This window comes from Neolamprologus brichardi, chromosome 7 (genome assembly GCF_056152115.1).
Source record: "Neolamprologus brichardi isolate AB-2024 chromosome 7, ASM5615211v1, whole genome shotgun sequence".
In the NCBI taxonomy this organism is placed as follows: Eukaryota; Metazoa; Chordata; class Actinopteri; order Cichliformes; family Cichlidae; genus Neolamprologus; species Neolamprologus brichardi.
The window spans coordinates 49,533,634-49,547,887 of NC_142110.1; the positions used below are offsets into that span (position 1 = coordinate 49,533,634).

A 14,254-nucleotide genomic window follows, 5' to 3' on the forward strand; every position below is an offset into this window, starting at 1 on the left:
TCTGTACCACCTTTAAGAGTCAGTCCGGCAACATGCATTTGAAACGTGAGCAAGTCCAGGTACTTTTCTTGCAAAAAATATGTTTATTGAAACTTTTAATTTACATGGCAAGACTCGGTCAAAAAACTGTGTTGCTTCCAGCTTATCAGACTCCCCAACTACGTAATTACAGTGTGCCGGATGCCCAAAATACTAAAAAGTGCATTAGAATGTCGCACTTTTATATTCTATACCTTTAACAAAACAGTACTTTGAAATTAACTAGAAATTACATTCTTAACATCAAACATGTATATTTCTCCTCTAATCATTTTACCAGTACCAATAAAATTAACCCTTAATTGGCTCTTACACTACTATAATCGCTTTAATTTCTGAAAACAAATTGTCAAATATCTGCTTTTCAATTTCACCTGTGCTACTTGAATGTGAAAGAGAGATGTAAGACAACAGCAGGCTGGAAAGCCCTTCTTTCCAACAAATCTCCTCCACTGCTCAAAACCCCCTATAACTAAGATATTCACCACTCAAAACAAGGGGAAAGCTAATTGTGTAGTTTTGTTTGAGCTTGTGCTCAAGACAAAATTTCACTCGACTTATGTCTCACCTCGAGTGTGTATATATGTGTGTGTGTCCAAATATACAACATGTTCCCTTTCGTTACGGCACACTGTGTGGACACGGAGACGTGGATAGTAGACATGGGAACCAATGCCACAGCCAGTTAGTATAGTCTAAGCTCAAGGATAACGACAATATCAGAAAAGCTGACCAGTTCTGTCTTTAAAGTCTATGACCCAGACTATGTGTCAGACACTTCAAGGAAAACACTCATTCAAAATTCCCATGAAATAATCGAGCTGAAAATCTGCCATGTACCCTTGAGCAGTAAATTGAGTCTCTATCAAAAGAGTGCTGTTGTGTAGATGACCTTATGATTTGACCTTGTACTCCCATGTATGAGCACGTCTTTGACTTTTTTGAATTTTTCGCTTCTATTATATTAACTTTAAGGCCATTTTCTCATATAACCGGCTGTACTCACAATTTTTTTCTTTTTTTTTAAGAAAATGCAATCGTGGCAAACCGATCTCTACATTTCTCCTTTTGATTTTCAGTCATATAAAATGTCCACTTATGCATGTTTGTAAATAAAAAAAGAGCATTAAAATAGACCCTGAAGGAAGGAGGCATCCAAACAAGGGTGGATAATTATGCTTTATACATGTGTGTTGCGTACTGTAGATGTCTGCTTGTAAGGGGCCTCATCAGACAGTCGCTACACGGTTGAAGAAGCACTCACATACACTCATGTTTCCCCAACACCTTAGGGTATTTATGGGGACCTTGTCCAAACTCGCACTAACAAACACACACACACACAAATGTGTTTGCATACGCACGCTTATCTAGGACCAAGCAAATCTAATGAGACAGCCAGACCGAAAGGCAGACAAACATACCCGAGGGCAGCGGCGTCTACGTGCAAATACAGACGACATATGTTTGTCAATAGCCAACAGAATGCTCTCGGCAGGTGTGACTGTCATATCAACATATTTAAAAAGACAAATTTGCTGTCAGTCAATACCATATTTAATTTTTTTCAACTGTCTGTTTTGTTGTTTTTCTGTCAAAAGAATAATGTGCAAAATAACTAGCTAGCTAGTTACTGCCTTTCTTTTCACTTTGTTCCACAGAAACTGTAAAGTTGCTTTATGGTGCTGGATTATGCCAAATCATTCTTTATTTTTAACCAGTCGTGTCTACGTTGTTTTATAAATGTTCAACGCCTCAAAAACATCAGGTGGAATTAGACAAAAAAATAAATAAGTAAAAAAATAAAACCTGGAACACAGAAATACATCAAATAAAACCAACTCAAGTGTAGAAGTACCCAATGCTCTTGTCTGTATTCATTTAAAACTTAATTATCAAAACTCAAAGGCTATGATAATGCTCATTTTTCATCATTATTGAATATTAGGATCAAACGGGCAGTGGAGTTATTTTAATGATTAATCGGACTGATCAGAACATAACAGTCCAACATTTGTTAACACTTATTTGCTTTCTTGCCAAGATTTAAATGAGAAAATGAGGACCACTCATCTCTGCAGGCTAAAACAGCCAGCGTACAGTTAGCTTAGGCAATAACCAAGAAATAATTAACATATTATTATTGTGTTCCTTTAATGCGTGCAACAACCAAAGAGAAATGCCATCCTTTGGTTTTATGGGCATCAGGAGTAATTTATGGATGTTTAGCGCATCCATGCTAAGCCCTCAGTCTAAGGAGAATATTCACCACTGCAGTAAAATCTCTCTGCCTGGTTCCTGGTTCCACGTTTCAATAAATTCAAGTTTTACTTTGAAGATGAACAGTCTCCATTTTGTGTCACACTTTTCACAGTTTCACAACCACTTAGCAAGCAGTCGCCAAGCGTTTGCAGACACGTTGACACGTCTTTACTGCTGCAGCACTGTATAACTCTTTGCAACCAGTTTCACTTAGCAACTTCCACCGGCATCCCCTCACCAACCAGTTAAGGACTACACACAGTTACCTAGCCTATTGCCTATTTTCTAAATTTCTTTAAAAAATAGATAACTTACGTCCTTTGGAAAGACTTATTTATCATTGACTTGAAAAAACCAAAATAAAAATCAGCTGTTTTTTAAAACGAAAAGATGCAAATATGCTGCTTTAAACGCAAACCGATCAACTCAGCTAAACTGCCACGGATGCCCACATCTAATTACTATTCACAGTCCAAGCACACACATAATTTGGCAAATATGATTAAACTTAGTGCAGACTGGGACCGACTGTTTGTGTTTGTAAGTTTTACTCACATAGTCTGGCAACGCTGCGCTCTCTCCTTGTCTGCCTCTCAGAGACTGTGTTGCCTGCTCCAAAACCTTGTTGTGCTTTTTGGAAAGCAAAGCAAACAAACTGCAGGGGAGACACAGAGAGACGGAAAAGGAATGAGTGTGCCTGTGACAGATGAATAACAACACAACTCAAGTGGCATTTTATACTTAACAATGACCTTTCATTACCTCTGCTAAGAACAGAAACTTCTATTCAGAACAGTTTATTAATTTAAAAGCAGACCTGCTTGATTTGTAAATGAAGTCTTTTAAAATGAATGAATATTATTTTATTTGGAATGACACTATAATCAGGGAACTACCAGGAGATTCATTTAATCACAACTTGTGTTTTCTTTTCTAAATGCGACACTTTATTTGTGTACATCTCTACATGGAAATGGTCGTTCCCCTTTTAGCCTGACATGTCTGGCTCTTATTTTATGCATTTGTCTAAACCGCTGCTGTTATGGGACCGCATGATGGCACGACACAGACAAACATCAGTCTGCTTGACTGCACCTGGGGCGTAGTAACAGTTTGGGTCAATGCATGCACAGACCCACAGAGAGTAACCATTACTGCTCTGCTCATGCAACAGTAAACTCATTCATAGCTGAAAAGAGACAATATTCTAAAATGCATTTTTGAAGAGGCATCCTGCTGATTATCAGTGTTATTAAAAGTATTAGTGACCTTATCTTGTAATTACAACTTTGTAATCTCCTCTGTGGGTGCTCAGGGTTGCTAAATCTTTAATTTGTGTGTTAATCAAGAAGATTAAAAAAAAATCTGAATAAATTAAAATCAATGACATCAACAAGCTAAAGAGGCACAAACAGAGCTCTGATAAGCCCTTGGAGCTACACCTACCCACCTGTCAGCACACCACAGCACAGCGCACACATGCACACTCACACTCTAAATCCCTTAGCACTCATTATCCGGGATAATTGGTGAAATAGAGCTATGTGAGCAGCTACACGGAGGTCTACTTATCATCCTCAGACCTAAAGTCAAAGCCTCTATTAGCCACAACTACTCAAGGACCTCTTGTACTATCTACGCTCGTTTCCCACCACATTTTAAACGAGAGACCACCGAGTGAGCTCCACCTGGGACGATGCCCACAATAACACACTGTCACAAGCTGGCCTGTCTTATCAGTGACACAAAAGATTTCAACAGTACTGGCATGATCCCCAAATCAGTTATGAGGCCGAAGTAATGACAGACACACTAAAGACCTAAAGACGTCCTGTTCCCAGCACTGCAGAGGTTTCGTTATGGACACACACTATGCTCGATTGTGATTAAACGTTTGTATATATGACACAGCGTTCATTTTAAATACCCATCTGGAGGCTTGGATTCTTTTCTAAATCTAAAATTGAAATGTAGGAACGCTCATTTATAGTTTCACCATTTTATTTTAGGGGTTTATTAAAATCAGCTCATATGGTTTCAAAATAAATCTATTTATGACCCTACAGTAAACACAGTAAACATTTTCCTCATGCCTTTATGGTCTCAGTCACTTGTTTATTTCATACAACATGATGCTCATTTGGTATACAGTGGTCCCTCGTTCATTGCGGTAGTTAAGTTCCAAAAATAACCTGAGATAGGTGAAATCCACAAAGTAGCCAACTTTATTTTTTACAGTTATTATAGATGTTTTATGGCTGTAAAACCCCTCACTACACACTTTATACACTTTTCTCCGACAGGCTCGAACACACTTTTCCACACTTTTCTCTCTTGTTTGAACACTCTCGAAGTTTAAACCTTCATAGAAAAACAAGTCCAGTATCATAGAATGAAAAAACCAAAGGCACCCACGGTTGCCTTTGATGGTGCAAAATGTTTTCGGCTAGCAATGGAAGATTTATGTAAATTTGACAAGCTGAACGCATTCTGTACTGTACAGAAGATACGGCACGAGATTGATTGACAATGGTCTACAGCCAACCAGAAGGCAGAACACAATGCGCTGTAAAATTCTGTTAAATTCTGGCATAACAGTCCACAAACGTTTCACACCAGAGATAAAAGTAAAACCTTTCCCCCAAATTTAAAATATGAATAAAATGAGCGTGGATCGCTTTTAAAATTACAACAAATTTAGCTGTACTGGTTTATTTAGACACTCAGCTTCTTATATGTGAATATTAAATCTCATGAATACACTTTTTTTAATAAACGTAACAATGAATTGATTAATATTATAAAACAACTGGCAGATTGAAGATGATCATTACCTGCAGCATTACAGTGACCTAAATTGCATTTGTTGAGTCTGCCGACACACGAGCAGGGATAGAGGAACAATTTGGCAGAAAGGAAATATTGATGGAGAGCAGGGAAAACGTTAAATTAGTAAGGAAAGATGTGTGGGGGTTGTGGTTAGGGCAAATCAACCCACTGCCGCCTTAAAATAAACAGCACCAGCCGCGATTCTCTCAGAGAGTCAATTATGGAGCAGAGTTCAGCCCTGCCAGTCTGACATTAGGAAATTCCTGGCAGGAAATTCCCTTTATCTAGCAGCCAGCCAGTTTAGCCCAGCCCGAGCCATCGCAGTCATCACCATTATCATTATCATCAGACATGGAGTCGGTTCTTCTACATCACTTCTGGACAGACACGTAGAAATACAGAGACGCTGTTCCTCTCTGACTCAAAACACCACAGTCACAGATATGGATAGAGACACAGGCAGGGAGATAAGACGATCCTGGAGTGTGCGTGAGTCTGTGCACGTCTTAAGGGAAGGAAACATTCCCTTCCTGTTGTCTGCAGTTAACAGACAAGAATGACTTGATATCTGTATCTGTGTGTGTGGTTTGGACTCCGTCCTCTTCTTCTGTCTCCACATGGGCCAAACACTTTCCCCTTAATTTCCCCCATCTTACATAACGATGTCATTTACACAATCTTACCACTCACTAAATAATCAATTTTTTTAGCCTCTTTTGCTGCAACTACTGTCGAGTTACTATAATGACAAATATTATGTGCTGCCTCAACATGAATCAGCAAAAAAAAACTACTGAGTGTTGTGCGAACGTGCTTTTTTTCCTGCTTTTTAACCATCTCATACAGGTATTCTACAGACATCTCATCATCTGTCATGCCCCATTTGCTTTATTATTTGTACACCTTAGTTAATTGCTTACCTTATGATCCGCTGGGCAGCGTACTGGTGGAGACATCGAAACTGTGCTGACATGTTGGCGAGTGCAGCGAGACAGTTGGTGTGCAGGTATTTATCCTGGAGAAGACGCACACACAAGCGAGCAGACAATACTGGCATAAAGATCAAACTGAAAATTGCTTTTAACTCAAACACTTCAATCATGCCAAATGCCATGTGTGTTAAAATACATAATAAGTACTGTGAAAAAGTCTAAACCCACCCCGACTGCTTCATGTTCTGCCAGGACAATGGGAAATAAGTGCAGCGATTTACTGCAATATGTGCAAGAATACATGGAAAAACATTATGTAAAACATTTGTATTAGCTTGTAAGTCAATATTTGTTATTCTTATTAACCTTATCCTGAACCCCCTCAGGCAAGTTTTCTTGTAATTTCATTAACTAGTCTTCATTTATAGCTCTTCAGGCTTCTTGAAGGTTTGTCCTTCAGCTTTGGCTTTTTCACAGCCAAAGCTGTTCTTCGGATGTTAGCTACCTTTTGGTATGTCAGGCATGATTTTACTGAATTGGCAGCGTGTGTGTTTCAGTAAAATGTATCTATAATATCTGTCTTATAAAGTCTTATTAGAGCAAAATATATTTCACAATATTAACAAATGATTAAACTTCTTATAGAAAATGACTGCCTGTTGTTGTTGTTTTTTTTTTTTAAATTTAATATGAAGCAGCATTTGGGATGATATACCAATACTAGAAAACTATTGCCCACTACATCATCTGAGCTGGGAATGCACTGAACATCAGGTCTGTGTTAGGACTGAATTTGCAATGACAGACAGTAAGAAAGAATGATGCAATACATATTTCAGTAAACCACAGCCTAATTTCGGGTAAAGACATTATGATCTCTGATTCCTCGAATCTCCCCCAGCTCTGGGGAATTAGATGAAAAGTTAGTTTAAGGTCAGCTATTAAAACTGCACCAAATAATCATTTCAGGGACTGAGAATAATGTGCTAAGCTCTGAATGCACAACTATGTAAAATGTGACATCAAGAGAAAGGGAAAGTACATTTAGACTGAGAAACATTTTGCATGACAATTTTCACAAAGGGAAACAATTTGAAATACAAAGTACACGGTATAACACCTCATTAATGTCACATCCTTGTGCTCTTTCTCTCATTTGCTTCGATGAACAGGGGTCTCATTTAAAAAAAAAAGTATTTTGCACAGGACTGTAACATATGCCTCTTTCACAAATGTACAAACGTCTTCATCACCGTGTGTTAACTTTACCCTTGTCCGGGTCATGTTGAACTGGATGGTGCGAATCACCACCAGGATGAGCAAACTGCCGAGAGAAATCTCTGTTAGCGATCTCTCTGTGTACCATGCGACATTCTTTAATATCTATGAGATGGAGAGGGACAGAAGTTAGACGAACCAGGTGAAAAACATCAGGAATCATTGACTATTACCACCAAGAGAGACAGTTAACAGCTGAGACGTGAAGTGCGTCTACCTACCACCTCATGGATGGAGCGGTTGAAAGCATCGTCCTCTGTCAGGATGAGGAGAATGATAAGGGCCATGTAGACGTGATGAGAATTTCTTTCCTCTACGTGGTAAAGGATCTCGAGTATGGGCAACACCTGAGACAAACAGCGGGAAAAGAAAAGGAGTCAAACATGTATTCGGGGTTGACATCTGCAAGGCTTCTGACTTTGTGTGGATTTCTCATGCCATGGCTGTATAAGAAGGACATGTTCAAGACTACGGGGGCACTAAGTCATTTTACATTTGAGCTGGCCAACAGATGAGGTGTGAGCCACAGCTCTGAAAAACAACTCTAGTGACACTTCTAATTCTTCATGGATCATCTAACCAGAGACAAACCACACATACAAAACTAGGCAAAAATGCAAACAGTCTTGGAAAAGAAGCCATTAAACAGCTTAAAATTACCATAAAACATAATGTATACACATTCCAAAAAGGGGTTATTCACATTATTCTATTTAACCCAATTTACTAATAGTGCCAAAGGCGAACAAGTTAGCAGTTAGCAATAAACATACGCAGTAGCACTGTTAGCTCATTACACTGTCATGCAGCATTGCTTTAGTGTTGAGCAAAGAGCCTAGCCTCAATAGTAGCCTCCCTACTTCTGAACGAGAGTTTCAAAATGTGACTGAAGATTAAATTTATGAGGATTTCCAAACAAGTCTTGGAAACAACCTCATAGAGTTCTTCTGTTGTGGTTTGTTCCTCGTCTTAGCTAACAAGGCAAAAAAAAGTTATACTACTCCATGTTAAATCATTTGTAAATTGATCTGAGATGCCAGAGACTGATTTCCAGTCACTAAATATCTTTGAATTTATTATCTTATAAGGAACAGCTGGCACGGTCCCACGCAGAAAATCGACAGCAGCCCCCGCACACATCTCGCCTGTTCACCGAGCCACGGCATCGGTCCTGAATGACGAAACTTCACGGCCGCACTGAATGTGTGTGTGGAAGGACTGCATGATGTGTTTTATTAAGCAAGTGTGTTATTTGTTTCCAAAATGTCAGATTCAGATTCACTTCAATGCGACCCACCAGATTGTCCATGTCAGTTCTCGACAGCACGTAGGTCCTCATGTTGGTGTTCTGGTGAAGCAGGGTGTACAGCAGTAACGTGGCCTGGTCGGAGCGCTGCTGCTCACACAGAGCAGTGTACAGACTGTTGAAATTGATCTGGAAAGTGTGAGGTTGCTCTACAGGCAGCGATGATGTGTCTGCATGGACAATGGTAAATATTATCAGGATTAGTATTCACTGCCTTCTTTCACATATCTCAAACAAACAACTGTCCCAAATATGTTTTGAAACATCATAAACATTATGTGACACAGCGCAGAAAAAGATGCAGACAGAAAACAGTAAAAACCAAAATTCTGTTTTAAGTATGTACAGTTATATATTTATATAAAAACTATTAAGAGGAGGCGGTTAGTCTGTGATATTACTTTCACTCTGACCTAAATGTACATCTCTTGTACTGAAGGAAAAAAACAAAACAACCAAAATAATGCACTCCAATATCACTCTCTGAATCTATTCTGATTCAGTTTACATATTGAAAAAGAGCAGTGGGAAGAAAAGCACACCTTTTTAATACTACCCCTTCACCGTAAGTTACCAGTTAATATTTATCCAGCTTTCGTACTGATATGAATCTCAATAACAACATGACAATAACACAGAACATATACAGCTACTACGTAAAATACACATTTTTATCATGTTATCTTGTTTTTTACAACTCTATAAATCCATCTTTAGCTCGGAGGGATAACTCCATGGAGACTGAGGCTGATGTTTCTTAGAAACCTAATGGAGGTCTTAAATCAGAAGTTTAATCATTTACGAACGCACGACAACTGACGGAGTATCTATGTGCGTCACTACTAAACCACAATAATTCAAAGAACAGACACAGTTTGACTTCTTCAAATCAGAGATTCGTAGAAAATAAAAAGATAAATAATGAAATCTGGTTTTTTTCTTGATATGTTCGTCTAATCTGATTTTCGCATGCCGTGTTACACACGCCTTGTTTATCTAGTACATATTACCTTGTGTGTTTCTGAAACAAGTAATAGCCTGGCGGTAGGGGTTGGGCCATTCAGGCCCATCTGTCAGATTGGCTAATACCAGCAGTAACAGGAGACTCTGATTGGACAAAGGTAAAGGGTCATGTTCCTGGTCTATCCCAGCTCTGCTGCCAGCTCCACCCAATGTGAAGACACTCCACAGACCGCCTGCAAAGAGCAAGACACAATCTTTTTCACCAAGGGTTTTTTCTCTTTTATTAAGTTTTATTTAAAACTGTAAGAAGAGAAATGTGGAATTTAGAGACACAATTAGAGGTACAAGAAAGCTTATGTACAGATAGACAGATAAATAAGTTGTTTTTTTTTTTTTTAAATGATGCTCATAATGCATAAAAACCTGAAAACCAATTTAAAAAAACAAAAACAGACACACAAAGAACAACCAACCATACTGTCATATGAGAAAGCATGGATATACTTCCTATAAATGGCAACAAAGAGTATCTGGATTAGTTTTAACTCGCCGAGTGGTTTTATATATTAAATATAAATTTCTATAAATTGAAGCTGGTTCATAAAAAAAGAAAAAGAAAGAAAAAAAGTCAAACAAGTGAAATGAGCTCAGAGTAAAGGTCAAGCATCTTTAGCTTGAACACAGAAGATGACTGAACTCATCACAACAGCATAAAAAGGTATTTTCTTTCATACACAGTTGAGTTAATAAAGACCTGCAGTACATTAGACAACATAGAATAACTGCAAAAAAAAAAATGGTGTGAGACAGTGGAAAAGGTTGCTTCAGACAAGAGAGAGGTCGATGAAAAGATACAACTCAATTCACGGAACATCTGAAGTAGGATCAAAGAGTACTCGCACAGAGGGGATGAGACACGGCAGAAGCACTCATAAGCTTACAGAAAACCAAGATTAAACGTACAAAAGAGCATGCTCAGGGAGTTGCATTCACACCAGTCTATAGCATAAACTCTATGTGGAGAAAGCTAGGGGAAGATCTGCAACAGAGAGCTCTGAGAGGCAAAGAGATGGGAATAATCAAAGTTTAAACGGCCCTCCAAGAGCACTGAACCAAATCCCATAGAGCGCCCTCGATTAGCCCCGAAAAAAGAAACATTAGCTGGTCGACGCTTTGTATAGATGAACAAACGCTTTGCTGAATGACAGAAACTAGTCAATCCAAACCCCAGATGCTTCGTTATCTTTTTAAGTTGATGTGGAAGTTTATTGGCAAACATTACTGGTGTTTTGGTAAGATTATCTGCTTTTGGTGTCTGTCACCTGAACATTGAGCTGTTTTGCAACTATATTGCCATTCAGTATGTGTCTGCTGTTCAGTGATGATCAGATTAGAGTACAGCGGGTTCCTACAGCTTCCTGTGGAGTCTAAAAGAAAACGTGTGTGTACCACGACTTGAGAATGAAAGTCACTGTGAAACTACATAAACATGAGAAATTAAAAGTAACTCCATTCAGACTTTCATTGTAAGAACATGAATCATATTTGAGATCGACTGGACTGAAAACTGTAGTCCTCTGTTTCTACAGAAAATTGAAGTAAGATTCAGTTGGAAGAGCAGTTAGCTTGTACATGGAAAGCTTATCAAAGAAATCATTTGACAATTGAGTCCTTTTCAGCCTTAAAAACTGATTTACACTTCAGTGGGGAAAAAAGAAAAGTATTCACAGCCAGACTGATGTAATCAAGGCCAAATAGGCACAATGGAGTCACGCACAATGGTTTGCAGCACCTGAAATTTGAAACAACACAGACGGCGCCACAGCACAAATGGAAAGTGGAACTACTGGGTTAGGGTTTTTTTGTCCCCCCCCCTCTTTCTTGTTGGGTGATGAGAGAGAGATGAGAGAATTTCTTGTAGAGCAAGCGTAGTGCTGGTGTTTTCAAGCATCAAGAGAAAGCTCGAGAAACATGAACAGCAAGGTACACAGATGACTCTGGCTCCTCCACGTCTAGCCAAACAGAATGCGTGAACCAAGTGCTAGAGTGTAGTTGTGAGCTCACAATGATCCAACTAGTGAGCTCAAGAACAAGCCAAGCAGATCTGTTGCCATCTAGAGCCGAAGGCTGGAAGAGCGTAACAAACGTCTGGCTGAAGTTACACATGGAGTCATGTTAATTAGCTGCCCTGAGCCCTGATATGACGCCTGTTTAAGCCGCCATCCCATCATATTATAAAAAAAAAATAACTGAAGAAAATTAAACAGGCATTCTCATGTATCCTGTTTGCACTGATGGGAAACAAAAGCGTCCAAGACAAAAATAACGTTTCTGACTGAAGACGCCTGAAACTAATTTGTCTTAAATGACTTTGCATTCTGAAAAAGGAGCTTTTCAAACACGTTTCCCCCCCTTATTTTTCTACTTATGTTTACATGTTGGTTCACTAATGACTAGCCAAGAGCTACTCCAACGTTTGTGTTTAGGAATGTGAACCCAATTCCATAGAGGAGGGGACGAAGCTTGTTTATATGTGGGTGAAAGAACATCAGCAAAGTGCTTTGACAACAACAAGAAGAAAAAAATAACCCCGAGAGATGAATTACATAATTTGCACTGGTCAGTCTGTCTCTCCCTTACACACATACACAAACACGCACACACACGCACATGATAAGCTTTCATTTCTGCTGGCCAGAAAGAGACGCGAGTGTGAGAGAAAACAAGATCAAGCGAGAGAGGGCCAAGCTGTGACGGAGCCCCGTACATCTCTTCACTGGCACCACAGTGACTAGCCCAGCAGTTTCAGAGAGACCGGTCTGGCAGCCACATTTCCTGCACTCTATCTGACGCACACACACACACACACAGCTCTATTTTACCTTAGTGGGTGCTGTTTGTTAGCCATCTGGCCTGGTTCCCTCTGCCTGTCTGCCTGCCCACCACATAAACCCAATAATGCTACCCTGCTTAGGCTGCTCAGGACCTGGCCAGCTGCCCAGTGGAAAAAGAGGAGGAGGAGGAGGACACCAGGAGGAGGAAGGGGAAAGTGAGGAAAAGAGAAGGTCACACACTCTCTCACAGAGGCTGCTACACTGAAATGAGAATCTGGGCTTTAGGACTTGGGGGGTGCTGAAAGGTGCTACATGCAAACCATGCCCCCAGAAAACCTTACTTTACTTGCAGGATGAGCATGTTACCAAAACAACCTCTTCATTATCTGCACTTCTCCTCACAATGTGCACCCACAGTCTATAGAAACTCAAAGCCAGACCACACTGCAAGTTTCTGCAACAGAACATGCGGTGCTGTTGCTTTACTTGGCCTTAGTCTTGCATAATGACTACTGCCATCAGACACGCGAATACTGGCGCACAGAGTATTTAAATCAAAACATTAGGTGGGCTGAAAACCCTCTAAGTCCAGATCACCTAGATGAATTGATATTGACCTCGACTCTCACTTTATTTCTTCTGATGCAGTTCATAATGCAGGTTGTAGTAATGGAGTGAACATAGTAATGTTTAAAAATTTCAGTCCTAATTAAGCTGGCTTGTACTCCTTAACATCTGACGACTGTCATTTTTCAGCTGCAGTAATTCCAGCAATAGAAGCAGGCTTATTTAAAAAAACAAAACAAAACATACAAGAGTTCAAATCTCTATGAAACGAGTTAAATTTTTGCTTTTCTAATTCAGGAGCAAAGTGAACATGTGAACACCTCAGTGGAGACACTAGAGAAGGGAGCTGGAGTTGGAAAGGATTCCACATAGTTACGGCTGAAAACACAGCACAGACAGACACTGGTCAACAGAGACAGACACAGTGTGCTACTTACTTATTTACTTGCATAACAGTGAATGAAATATGACTTCAGGGCTTTAGCCCAATGTTTTGGCCAAGCACGCAGATACACTGATACAAACACATGCACGCACACAAACACACACAAGCGCGTGCATGTGGATATGTCAAACCTCTGATGATTATCTTTAAAAAATGCATGTGGGGAAACATGTTGTGCAGACGATAAATAAACACACTTCTTCACAAAAAATATGCTCAAAGCGCATTTATCCAAATGCAATCCAAAACCATGGTAACATAAACATATTCGACATATGAGAACATTCCACAGATTTTGTAACCGTCATAATGATAATACAAAGTTCTGCCACAACAAATCCTCCACTCCTAATAGCAAAATGAGAGCAGTCTCCAGTCCGAGCTAGAAATATATCATTTTCTGTTAAGTGTGCTATGCCAATAATGTCACATACACGTACACATAGCGTGTCTGTGTGGCTGCTGCTAACTCAATATTAATCATGTAGACTGCAGATAACAAACTGCAGAATCAGAAAGCTGTTTGTGTCATTACATATTTAACAAAAACAAAGCCAAAAATGCAGAAGAGGGAATGTGGAAGTAGAAGTACACTCCATGATTCAGTAGCTTGTAGAGGCACCTTTAGCAACAATAACTTGTATGATAAATTGTATGACTTTATCAGTCTCGTACATGAATGTGGGGGATTTCTAGACACTCTTCTTTGTGGTGCTACTTCAGTTCAGTTGAGGTCTGCGGGCATTCATTTTTGCACAGCTATCTTAAGGTCTCACCACAGCACTTCAATCAGGTTGAA

At 39.5% G+C, this 14,254-nt stretch overlaps 1 protein-coding gene across 1 annotated transcript in view; it reads right to left on the reverse strand.

The window, feature by feature from the left end:
• dym (dymeclin) overlaps positions 1-14,254 on the reverse strand; it is a 57,013-nt gene that overhangs the window by 24,043 nt on the left and 18,716 nt on the right. The window contains exons 9-14 of the mRNA XM_006789046.3: positions 9,657-9,842; positions 8,638-8,816; positions 7,562-7,687; positions 7,332-7,445; positions 6,051-6,145; positions 2,857-2,956 (exon numbers count right to left, since the gene is read on the reverse strand). Coding sequence (XP_006789109.1) covers positions 2,857-2,956; positions 6,051-6,145; positions 7,332-7,445; positions 7,562-7,687; positions 8,638-8,816; positions 9,657-9,842 — 800 coding nt within the window. The remainder of the gene's footprint in view (positions 1-2,856; positions 2,957-6,050; positions 6,146-7,331; positions 7,446-7,561; positions 7,688-8,637; positions 8,817-9,656; positions 9,843-14,254) is intronic.